Source organism: Embiotoca jacksoni, unplaced genomic scaffold (assembly GCF_022577435.1).
Source record: "Embiotoca jacksoni isolate LCO1_2020_lvr unplaced genomic scaffold, fEmbJac1.0.p SCAF_39, whole genome shotgun sequence".
NCBI lineage: Eukaryota > Metazoa > Chordata > Actinopteri > Embiotocidae > Embiotoca > Embiotoca jacksoni.
This window is the reverse complement of record NW_027185391.1, coordinates 1,717,687-1,730,778: the sequence shown is the minus strand read 5'-3', so window position 1 is coordinate 1,730,778 and position 13,092 is coordinate 1,717,687. Positions and strand designations below refer to the sequence as shown.

Below are 13,092 nucleotides of genomic sequence, written 5' to 3'. Positions count from 1 at the left end.
CGGTGGATCTGACCGATCTGATTGGAAACCTGACGATACTACGTCCCGCCCACCGATAGCTATAACCTGACTGCACCACAGGCCTGTCAATCAAACAGACACGCCCCCAAAAACAGGTCTTCTTGAATCTTCTTTTCTAATGAATGAGGGATTATTTTCAGATGGACCTCCAGAAAACTAATAAGAAGGAGTGACTTTAGCTAACAACACCGAGATAACTGATGGACACATTTTATTCACTTTGGATTTGATGAGAGAAGTTGAATGGGAGTCTATGGAGCCGGAGGCTTTTTGGAGCCGACCTCTAGTGGCACTCGCTGGTATTGCAGTTGAAGACACTTCTGCATTGGAACCATTTTTCAGACCCAGAAACTATGAACACTTTTATATACAGTCTGTGGTTTTTCCTGGAGTCTACAGCAACATGTTCTTCTTCAGTTGGCAAATGGCTTTAAGGTGAATTACCGCCTCCTTCTGGCAGTAGTTACACATTATGACCAGGCGCCCGGCGAAAACAAGAGAATCGTCACCAAACCGTTTGATTTTTTTGCGAATTAATGACTTCAAACATTTGAAAATCACGACCCATCTCTAAATATGAGTACTTTACTTTTGATACCCTCAACAGATTTAAAGTTTATGTATTTTTAATGTACAATTCTAAATGCAGGACTTCTGCTTTAATACAGTTTTGTGACACTGAAGATTTAGAAACGTGTCGTTGTAGCAGAAGGACAAAATCAGAAAGGATGAGGGACGAAAAGCATAGATGAAATGTTAACATTTAAGTTGAATTTTATTGTGACTGACCAGAATTTGTGAAACTCACTAATACCACTTATGTTGACAGCACATAATTACATAATTGGAAATGAAATTGAAAGAATAATGGCTCCTCCTTTGGGTGAAGTCTGGCGTGTCTAAAATGTCCACGATCCTCACCCCATAATCTACAAACACATCATTAAAACACAACTAAATGACTTCTGCAGACAACAGATGCTTTTGTATTTTAATGATTTGTCTAAACGGACATTCAATCAGTGCAGAAATTTCAACCCTCTTGGTTTGTTATGTCTGTTTTTAACTGAAAACAGGCCTTAATAAGATGAGCTGTCACACGACATAAGAAGCTGCTGTGAGACGGCTGAAGCCTCCTGCATGCACAGTATTAGTGTGTGGGCTTAACTGCCTGAGGCAGCTGTAACATATGAGACACTTTACAACATGAGAAACACTTCAATCGGTTTCAGTGTGGATCTACAGCTGATATCTGGTGGCAAATATCTTTCTGATACTTTGTAATGTGAAATGAAGGTTTGCGTCACCGTGCTTCGTCCAGGCTGTTAGTTACCTGTTGGAGTGGCTGGAGCTTTCTGCCACGACCTGGACAACCTGCGAAGCCAACTGCCCGTCTGCCTGCTCGGGGCTTGGACCTCCTGTCCCCCCTCACCTTGCTTCTGTCCTCTGATCTCTTCTTCTCTCTGTCCCTGTGACAGCTCGACACTCTCCTCCCTCCCTGAACCAGCACTCTGTCCATCAGGAGCAGCGGCTCGCCCTCGGGCCTGCAGCGGGTCGGCACTCTCCGTCCCTGTCCCCGTTCTGGGAGGGCAGTCTGTCCTCGTCTCTGTCTCTGGGCTGTCTTCGTCTTCTTCAAACAGCTCTGGAGTAAAGAAAACTGTCTGGTCCTCGTCATCTTCGTCCAAGTTGTCTGCTGAGGCCGTTTCACTTTCACAGCTGGGACGGGCTGGTACAGCAGATACATCCTGTGGACCCACTTTGGTCTCCCTGGAACCGTCTCCAGCCCCGGTCCTCAGTAGGGGAAAGGAGGTGGTTCTCTGGTGGTTCTCTTTGTCTGCATGACCGGATGCTTGCGAGTCTGGGTTGAGAGGACCGCCGGTCTTTCCTTTAAATATGGGCTTCTTGAGGCTGGCGCTGACGGGGCTGGAGGTGAAGAGGGGGTACAGAAGCCGAGCTGCTCTCTTCTGACGTGAGAGCGGCTCAGCTGGTGGACCGTGCAGCATCTTCCACCGCTCTGCATCAACACATCAAAATGCACAGTTTTAATATTCAGAATTTACAGAGGACACTTTATGTTTGACGTTACTGACAGAGAGCAAACAAAGAGGCTTTTAAGTCTCTCCATGAAGTGAGCCGGGTACACAGAGCACCACGGCTGCCAAGGCTGCTTCATAAAGAACAATATAGTAAATGTGGGCATACGCTCAATATAACCCAAACAAAGGTCAACGGGATTTAATTAAAAGCAACAGTCCAACATCTGCTCATCAGCTCGCTCCAGCGCCACTCAGGCACGCAAAAGACCTTACAGTAATGAGGCAAGCCACTCAACTGATCCCATGGCCCCCCACCCCCAAAATCTACCCCCAACTATGAGAGGTGGCGGGGGTGGGGAGGGGGGCTACTGCCCTTCTACCACTCTATCCACCACACTGAATTCACATGGGCAAACAGCTCAACCTCATCATGACCCCGGAGACAATGGGTGCTCGCCAAGGCGATGTGCAAACACGTCACCTCAGCACATTTCCCTCCGGTGATGTCATGCTCACACACCCTGCAGCGCAAAAACGATATGCACCTTCTGATCCATGTTTTTAAAGAGCTGCTTTAAATGTCACCATTCATGAAAAAAAGAGAAAGAAGTTCAGACTCAGAGGGGAGGAACAGGACATCTTCCTCATTACAATGAAAAAATGAATCAGGACTTTCCCTCCGCAGGAATAAATCTGAGATAAAAGGTGCGAAAACAACTGAAACTCTTTTATTCACTCTTTGGTGATAAACTAACAAGATTCAATCTGTTTCTTCTTCTATCCTACAAACAAGTAATATCATTCCTTTGTGTTGTACACACCCAATTGTTGCACCAGTGAGCCAAACGCTGCACATACACTCTCAGTTGTAACACAATCCCACACTATCACACCATCCTGTTAAAATACTCCGATATAATAACACAGCACCAAATATTAAAAAGATAAATAAAACACCTCCAACTGAGGGCAACAACAGGGGAGGAAACAAAATAGCACATGCTGGCTTTTCTTTTCTTTTTTATGGGATTTGTTTGCTAATTACAGACTGTTTTTATTTTTATTTTGGTGGACTACTTGTTTTATTAATTGTTACCATGGTAGCAACAGCCTGTTATGGTACCATGATTTTATCTTTTCCTGAGGTTTGTTGAGAAACAGAAGTAGAGTATGACATCAGCAGCTGTTTTCTGTGAGTAAAATTTCTACAAAAGTCAATAGGCACGGTAAACATATATTGTATTAATTATTCAACCGACGCTGTAAAATTAAACCTCTCATCACCAATTCTAGAGCGATATAGATATTTTTTTTTAGAGAAGTCCAAACAGAAAGGGGCAGAGACTATTTTAGATGAACCCAAATTTAAAATCTCTATATTCTCTTAAAAGAGACACGAAAGAAGTCTCACCTGCTTTTTCATTCTGTTCAACTCTCAACTGTGTACGAGTGAAAAAGTGGAAGGAGGAGGGGCTCGTGTTCTGCTGGGCTTCAGGTGATTTCACACATGAGCTGGATCTCTGAAACTGCGAGGCCTCGGCCGGACTCCGTCCCTGGTGGCTGGGAGACGGGACAGTTGTGCCGAGGGTCTGGCTGTCTGGTGGGGGGGCCGTCTTCACCTCCGCCTTCACCTCCACCTTCTGCTGCACCTGAGAGAATTCCACCAGAGACTCCATGGCGCCGCTGAAGGTGTCGTGATGCCGGACAAGCTGGCGGACCCATTTAGACAGACCTGGGACGACAGACACACACGGCAGAGACAGATGCTGTCAAACTTCTTCCAGTGGAGGACTACTGCCATCTAGTGGTCAAACTGGGCGGCCGTGCAGCTCGGTTGTTGGTGAGTACCTGTGATGTACTTATTAGGATTCTTCCTGTACCGGTCATCCACTAGAATCAGGGCACCCCAGTCATTCTTGTGGCGGATACACCTGTAAAAAAAAAACAAAAAAAAAACAGTTTGAGGGTTTAAAGATAAAAGAGTAAATGTTCAGAGAGCTTCAGTAGCTGCAGAGGGCAGATGTACCTCCCCAGGGCCTGGTTCAGAGCTCTGTAGGCCTGAATCTCATACCAGCGGTTACCCGGGAGAAGACCTCTGGACTTGCAGTGCTGGTCGTTGTACTTCATCTTCAGTTCCACCTGAAAACAGGTGATCGTTAAATGATTGAATATCAAGTTATTCACATTTATGGATGCGTTTGGATGCATCCAAAATAAACAAACCTCTTTCCTTTCAGAACAAGATTCATTCTCAAATGTAGTTTGGTCATTTTGGTTTCCTTTAGTATTACCTAGCACTCCTCCATCCAGCACTAAGGATGCTACTACAGCATATTTGTCACATCAATTAATTTCTAAATCGATCAGTTCCTTATTTAATTCATAAAATGTGCAAAAATATTAAAAAAAATATTCATTATAGGTTCCCAGAGAGCAAAGAAATGTTGTCAAACAGCCGAATACATCTAACCAACAGAACAAAAACCTGAGCTATTGAATTCATGACATAAACCCCCATCCACCCTCCACACACACAGACACACACACACACAGACAGACAGACAGACACACACACACACACACACACACACCATTTTCTATACAATACAACAGGCTACCTAACCACCAAAAACCTGCTGTGGAGAACAGCCGTCCCAGCTATGAGGCAGCACCTGCTGATGAAAGTCTAATGATGGAGCACAAATTGGATGAATATGGAATACGAGGGGGCAAACCAGCCGACCCCCAAACAAACAGGACTGAGGACCCGGACACATGACCTCAGACAGATGTGGTCTGCACGGGGAGCAGAGGGGCTAAAGACAGGCCACGTCAGAGCGGGGTGGAGGCGGGAGGGGGGGGCGGACGAGGTGGTCCAGGCGACATGAAGCATCCCTGCACAAAAATGCCAGGAAAGCATCCATCCATTTGCATCTGTCGCTGCTGATTTTAGCGCTAACCTTTCAGAATTGACAAGTGAAAAGTTCAGCTGGCGTCTGACGGGATGCCGTGGAGGGCAGGCTGCTGAACGGGGCTCTAACTGCTTTTGACAGGTACTGTGTGTTCGCCCAGAGCAACCAAACACGGGGCCGTGGCAGGTACAGCCTGTTCCCTCACGCGCATCACGCAATGCCACCGTGGCCCGCCTCGGCCTGTGTACGTAAACAAACAAGCCGCGTCACGGGAAATCCTAAATGTCGCCCCAAAGTTAGACGATGACGAATCACACCTCACTTCATGAAGCATGCGGACAAAAAAGGGACACCTGCCGCCCTGGGACACCTCAACCTCCACACACACTAACTTTTACAGAGTTTGTAGAAGGTGGGCAGAGGCTCGTCAGGAGCTTTTAAAAAAAAATCTGTTTCTCTCTGAGAAAAATACAACAGCGGTGCAGGCCTTCAGCGGGGGGGCGCTCATCGAGCCGTGTCACAGGAAAACGCTGCTGGCTTCATGGTGAGAAGTTTGCCAACGTATGAGACACCACAGCAGTTAAAGAATCCACTTCGAAACCTGCAGAGAGCTCGGTAGCCTCGAGCCGCGGGTGTCATCTAAATCCAATCACAGTCCATTTCAGCATTCGAGCCATCACGTCCCCGGCCTGCACCATGTCATCGTCCGATCTAACATGACAGGTTACATATTGTGAAAAAGCCAATTCTGGCTGCTAGCAAATCTCACAAATGTGCAAGAAACCACAAGCTAGAAGGGATTAGTTAAAATGTCAGGAGATCACTCGCTTGCTTTGGCCTTGTTCTCTACAGCAACCTGTTCATCCCTAAAAACATATATTTGACCACTAGGCATAATTCGCAGCTGAGCGCATCTGTTTGAGCTATATTTTACGCAGGGTGTGTGTGTGTGTGTGTGTGTGTGTGTGTGTGTGTGTGTGTGTGTGTGTGTGTGTGTGTGTGTCAGTGTCAGTGTGCACGCCCCTGGCAGTCGGGGACATCTTGTGCCTGTCACTGAGATTGCTGAGCGCCTCATCTGCCACATGTGGCTGAGCTGACAGCTGAGTGGCTCGTCTTCGAGACAGTGTCCGTGTGTGTGTGTGTGTGTGTGTGTGTGTGTCCATCTGCGTGTGTGCGTGTCTGTGTGTGTGTGTGTGTCCGTCTGCGTGTGTGTGTGTGTGTCCGTCTGCGTGTGTGTGTGTGTGTGTCCGTCTGCGTGTGTGCGTGTGTGTGTGTCCACACTCGCAAGGGCATCAGACTATCACACTCCTTCCCAATAGGGAAGGCCTCCTTATTCTTTTATTATTCCACTTAGATGTAAACTGTTCCTCTGAAACGTCTCTGAACAGCAACATCTCGGACTCCAGACCAACTTGAGATCAAGTATTTTAACGCGAACGTGTCTCGGACTCAAACAACTGCCTCACCAGGAGTCTTTCATCTAGTTTGCTGTTCGTACACAGTATTTAATTCGGCACTGTTTTAGGTTTTGTTTTTTTGACCTGAACACATTTAGACTCCATCTTTACTTGATCTGAAAACCTGAAAGCTTTTTAGTATTTTTTTAGGATGCAGAGAGGACAAAACGCTGCCATTGATTGGCTGGTTAGATCTAATTAAGATGGACTGAGGTGAAGTGGAAAACTGTCCTGAGGTCTGATGGATCACAATCTGAGATTCTGTTTGGAAATCATGGACGCTGCATCCTCCAGGTTAAAGAGGAGAGGGACCATCCAGCTTGTTATCAGCTCAGTTCTAAAGCCAGCATCTGTGACGGTACAGGGATGCATTAGTGCACATGGCATGGGTAGCTTGAACATCTGGAAGGAAGCATTAATGCTGAATGATATATTCAGGTTTTGGAGCAACATATGCTGCCATCCAGACAACGTCTCTTTCAGGGAAGGTCTTGTTTATTTCAGCAGAACAACGTCCAACCACATTCTGCACGTATTCCAACAGCATGGTTCTCTAGTAGAAGAGTCCGCTGATAAACTGGCCTCCTGCAGTCCAGACCTGTCAATCATTGAAAACATCTGGAGCATCAGGACATGAACAATACAACAAAGGAGACCCTGAACTGTTGAGCAGCTGAAATCCTTTATCAGGCCAGAGGGACCACATTTCACTTTCAAAACTCCAGAAACTGGTCTCCTCAGTTCCCCAATGTTTCCAGAGTGTTGTTAAAAGAAGAGTTGATGCAGCTCAGTGGTGAACATGATCCTGGAACAACTTTATAGAGACGTGTTGCTGACATCACATTCAAAATGAGTATATATTTTTCATAAAACAATACAATTTCTCAGTTGCAACATTTGGTATGTTGTCTTTGGTCTATTTGCAGTTAAATATGGGTTTCCATGATTTGCAAATCACTGCTTTCTGTTTCTATTTATATTTTTACTCAGCGTTCCAACTTTTCCAAACAACATGGTTGCACATATTGAATCTGCGGTAATGATCAAAAACAGCTTTAACCCGTCAGGAGTTGAGTGACATGCCTACATTTTCCTAAAGAGTAAATAAAGAGTTGGATGTGCACCAACAAAAGAAGAATGTTGCCTGAGTGGGTTTTGTGAAGCAGCCTGTGGTGCTGACAAGGACAGTGCAAGTGGAGATCATGGATTATATAGCATTCCTCCAGCGGCTGATGATAAAGCCATATGTACGGCGTCCTGAGGAGCCTGGAGCATCCATCATCCCCTCTTCTTGATGATTTCTATGAACTCTTCAACATTCCTCCAAAATCCCCTTTATCCGTCTGTTTTACGTGCTCGCAGGCCTTAGAATTAAAAAGCTCTTGTGTCTTTAATAAAGGGCACCAAGAGAAGTCGGCTGAGTCCTTCATTAAACTTAGAGAGATGCCTTATCAGTAGTAAGTGTCTTTTTATTGCTTGTTAAAACTACTTATTGTTTGACTTACTCACGCAGGACGTGACTGTTCACTGTAAAGACACACCATTGGAAAAAAAACTCAACATAAATGTAATACCACCTTTGGCAGGGCTTTCTCTGCAGAGGACTTTTCAAGTTCAACCTTTGATCTCTGTCACAATAACACAACAGGCCAGTAAAATGCCATGCTATGTGCTTAGGCTGGAGCGTCTGCGAGTTATGCCTGTCTGGGAATGCGGGCCGAGCCGGCCTCCAGAGTGCCGAGGTAGTTTAAATGGAGAGAAGCTGGGCTTACACCTCTTATCCTAGCAATGGGGTGCTGTCGTGTGAGTGTGGCACAGAATGAATGAGTTAATATGCCTGGGTCCATGTGTGCTCTCCGGAGACTGTGCACATGTTAGCACTAGCGCATGGAAGCGACAATGTAAGAACAGGTCACGCATGCGTGTGCGTGACCTGTGTCAATTAAGGGAACCAGTGGTGACACATATGGTGTAAATATGATAAGGTGTTAATAACGAAAAGTGAAAATGAGTTAAAGGAAAATAAACCTGAACACATGAACATTGTTAAAACAAGAAGCAGAACAACTACTGGAGGTGAAAATGAAGATGAAGCCTCAGAAATGATAACAGACATCAGTAGACCAGATGAGTCAGCATCATGTGTGACACTGGCAGATCAATCACACTGGCTTTCTCATGGAGAGCAGCGTGATGCAACGTCAGCAACAAAGAAAATCTTCTTTTCACCAGTTGTGGAGGGAAGAAGCAGCATAGACCTCCATCAGAGAGGAAAACTCAAGTCAAAGTCATCATGCTGACGTTTTGGGGCATGATTTCAAAACTAAAAACTTAGTGATGGTAAAAGTGCAAAACTTACTAAACTAACTATCTTACATTTCATGATACTCAAAGGTAAAGCAAAGGTTTTTTTAAACCATTGTTTTGGCTGTTTAATAGTGCTTCATACTCAGTTGAGGAATAAAAACAGTACAAAGCGCGCTTATTTTTTTTGTGATTATGTTAAAAAAAAAAAATGCTTGAATTTGTGGAGGATTTTCTCAAAAATGTCGATGTAATTTGTGGCGTTTTAAGTATGTTTTATGCAGAAAATTGCGAAAAAATAAAGAATTAACATTTGTCTTTCTCAACTTGCATTTTTTGAAGCACTTCCTGATAAAGATGGATATGTAATCACTTCCTGTGATAATAATCATGCTGCACATCACAGAAATATTTAGTTCAAATCTTTTTAATGTATTTATTGAACTTAGAGAACCGTGGAGATAAAAGTTCCAAAAACCTCCTAAAAGATCCTAAAAGCTGCGTATGTTTCCAGAACAGAGCGTCTGTGACTGGAATATAGAAACAAGGACTACATCAGCTGTCAAAATAAGAGCTTTAGATGCTGTTTAATTCATGTTCATTCAACACATAGACCTGCTGGATGAAACAAACAAAGAGACGTCTCTGACAACTGGACGTGTGGAGAAAACTCATTTAACATCCAGTAATATGGAATCACTTCCTTTGATCACAAACATTTAATCATCATTTTAATGTGAAGAACACATTTCTTTTTGTTCCGGTTTCCTCCGGAAGTTAGTTTGTGTTAATAAAGTCAGTTTTGTCTGAAAATATTTACTTTATTCTGTTAATACTTTCAGCATAGATTCTGATGGTGACATTTTAGCAGAAAAACTGATCGGAATTTAAAAAGCTCCCGAGGGACTGATGAGGTGACCCTAACAATGACAGTTATATTTATTCCAGTCCAATCAATTTCCAACCCTTGAAACACTGGCCCTGCCTTTCAGTAATGTAACTCACAGGTTAACCAATTCATGAAAAGATCAACTGTGCATCATGCAAACGCACCCGTCAGTCCACTCCAGTCCACCGAGATCCATCCAGCCACCAACCAGCTCTCCTACTCTGACTTTAGGACTTTTGTACTCCATCACATGGTCTACGTCACATGACCACCATTCCTGATCTTCATGCACTTACTTTTCCCACCAAGGCAGACTGTGACCCTGACACCAAATCCTCTGGTGGGCTGACAGGTGTATCAACAACAACAGATATACAGTGGGGCAAAAAAGTATTTAGTCAGCCACCAATTGTGCAAGTTCTCCCACTTAAAAAGATGAGAGACGCCTGTAATTTTCATCATAGGTACACTTCAACTATGAGAGACAAAATGAGAAAAAAAATTCCTGAAAATCACATTGTCTGATTTTTAAAGAATATATTTGCAAATTATGGTGGACAATAAGTATTTGGTCAATAACAAAAGTTCATCTCAATACTTTGTTATATACCCTTTGTTGGCAATGACAGAGGTCAAACGTTTTCTGTAAGTCTTCACAAGCTTTTCACACCCTGTTGCTGGTATTTTGGCCCATTCCTCCATGCAGACCTCCTCTAGAGCAGTGATGTTTTGGGGCTGTCGCTGGGCAACACGGACTTTCAACTCCCTCCACAGATTTTCTATGGGGTTGAGATCTGGAGACTGGCTAGGCCACTCCAGGACCTTGAAATGCTTCTTACGAAGCCACTCCTTCGTTGCCCGGGCGGTGTGTTTGGGATCATTGTCATGCTGAAAGACCCAGCCACGTTTCATCTTCAATGCCCTTGCTGATGGAAGGAGGTTTTCACTCAAAATCTCACGATACATGGCCCCATTCATTCTTTCCTTTACACGGATCAGTCGTCCTGGTCCCCTTGCAGAAAAACAGCCCCAAAGCATGATGTTTCCACCCCCATGCTTCACAGTAGGTACGGTGTTCTTTGGATGCAACTCGGCATTCTTTCTCCTCCAAACACGACGAGTTGAGTTTTTACCAAAAAGTTCTATTTTGGTTTCATCTGACCATATGACATTCTCCCAATCCTCTTCTGGATCATCCAAATGCTCTCCAGCAAACTTCAGACGGGCCTGGACATGTGCTGGCTTAAGCAGGGGGACACGTCTGGCACTGCAGGATTTGAGTCCCTGGCGGCGTAGTGTGTTACTGATGGTAGCCTTTGTTACTTTGGTCCCAGCTCTCTGCAGGTCATTCACCAGGTCCCCCCGTGTGGTTCTGGGATTTTTGTTCACCGTTCTTGTGATCATTTTGGCCCCACGGGGTGAGATCTTGCGTGGAGCCCCAGATCGAGGGAGATTATCAGTGGTCTTGTATGTCTTCCATTTTCTAATAATTGCTCCCACAGTTGATTTCTTCACACCAAGCTGCTTACCTATTGCAGATTCAGTCTTCCCAGCTTGGTGCAGGTCTACAATTTTGTTTCTGGTGTCCTTTGACAGCTCTTTGGTCTTGGCCATAGTGGAGTTTGGAGTGTGACTGTTTGAGGTTGTGGACAGGTGTCTTTTATACTGATAACAAGTTCAAACAGGTGCCATTAATACAGGTAACGAGTGGAGGACAGAGGAGCCTCTTAAAGAAGAAGTTACAGGTCTGTGAGAGCCAGAAATCTTGCTTGTTTGTAGGTGACCAAATACTTATTTTACCAAGGAATTTACCAATTAATTCATTAAAAATCCTACAATGTGATTTCCTGGATTCTTTCCCCCCATCCTGTCTCTCATAGTTGAAGTGTACCTATGATGAAAATTACAGGCGTCTCTCATCTTTTTAAGTGGGAGAACTTGCACAATTGGTGGCTGACTAAATACTTTTTTGCCCCACTGTACATGAGTGCAGATCGCTGTGTTTCTGTCTCATTACTCCAAAAATATAGTGACAAGAAAATAAAGGTGGTCGTATTGACCATAGACGCCACATCGGTCACTTCCACACGTTGCTGCGATACGTCAACATGTCGGCCATGTTGGTCCGGGCCAGACCGGGCCATCATCACGTACAAGTGAACGGGGGAGCTGCAGTTTTCCAGATAAAACAACATTATAACGTTTCCAATTCCCAACTGCTTTCAATGAGTTGTATTAATATTACAATGTTTATTACCAATGTGGAGTTCACCATAAAGTTTTCCCTCCGCTTGATTAGAATCTAGAGCTCTATTATAATTTGTGTGTATTAAAATCAAGCTGTCAGGAAGTCATTTATTATCTGGTGGAAAAGATTCATCATCATGAGGATTGTAAAAACTCTGATAAGTCGGTCTGACATGACAACATTTGTGGTGAAAGGAAGAGAAGCACCTGCTCAACGCAAAAATAAGTCATGTGATGGTTAATTTAGGTCAAACTAATTAGAGCAGGGTGTTGTGCCGGTAAACAATACTAATAAACAACACTAATTACTATACTGACGGACAACGTAAAGTGTAAACAGTCCTCCCACGCAGCTGCTACTTGAAACGTTATCTGCTAAAAACAATATGTAGAAAATCTCGTGTACTTCATAATAATAATAATAATTACTCCATTTTGTCCTGTGATGGTCTCCATGGTGATGGTTTCCATGGTGATGGTCTCCATGGTGATGGCCAGGTTGTTTGTCACTCTTCTGTATTTCAGACAGCTTTTCTAACGTGAGCCGTTTATGTCTGACCCTTCGATCAGTTTGCTATAAACATGATGTCATCACAGCCAAATGAAACCACCAACACGTGTTCAGTCGTACCTGTAAGAGGTTCGACCACAAACATCTAGTTTAATTCGTGCGGAGATTTCAAAAACCACAAGCAGCATGCGACTCCAGCATCCTTCCTCCCGTTGTATCGACTGAGAGTTGCCCTGACCAACATGGCCGCCACAGTGATATACGATCCAGAGCCCAATGCTGCGTTTACGTATGTATGTTTATGGTTTTGACTATCTGGTGGTGGATATGTTCTTACATGTGTTGTTATGTATGTGTGTGTGTGTGTGTGTGTGTGTGTGTGTGTGTGTGTGTGTGTGTGTGTGTGTGTGAGATCTCTGTGCTGCAGCAGTATCTGTGCTGGTTTAGCATGCTACGGTGGCTAGCTGCACGGCTTCACAGTCATTAGTGTCTGTGTCCTCGTCCTCTCAGCAGTGTAATGGGGTTAGCTCAGACCTTTCCAGCCCCCAGGGCTCCTCTGGGGGACACCCTGACTGTCACTGTAAGAGGAGATAAGAGCAGGACAAAGCCACAACCAGAGAGGAGAGAGAGGAGAGAAGAGAGAGAGGAGAGAGAGGAGAGAGGAGAGAGAGAGGAGAGAGAAGAGAGAGAAAGAAGAGAGGAGAGAGAGAAGAGA

At 44.4% G+C, this 13,092-nt stretch overlaps 1 protein-coding gene across 2 annotated transcripts in view; it reads right to left on the bottom strand.

The window, feature by feature from the left end:
* The window catches only part of brip1 (BRCA1 interacting helicase 1), a 96,845-nt gene that overhangs the window by 39,553 nt on the left and 44,200 nt on the right, over positions 1-13,092 (bottom strand). For both annotated transcript variants that reach the window (XM_069166538.1, XM_069166539.1), the window contains exons 17-20: positions 4,084-4,196; positions 3,906-3,988; positions 3,469-3,789; positions 1,355-2,035 (exon numbers count right to left, since the gene is read on the bottom strand). In XM_069166538.1, coding sequence (XP_069022639.1) covers positions 1,355-2,035; positions 3,469-3,789; positions 3,906-3,988; positions 4,084-4,196 — 1,198 coding nt within the window. The remainder of the gene's footprint in view (positions 1-1,354; positions 2,036-3,468; positions 3,790-3,905; positions 3,989-4,083; positions 4,197-13,092) is intronic.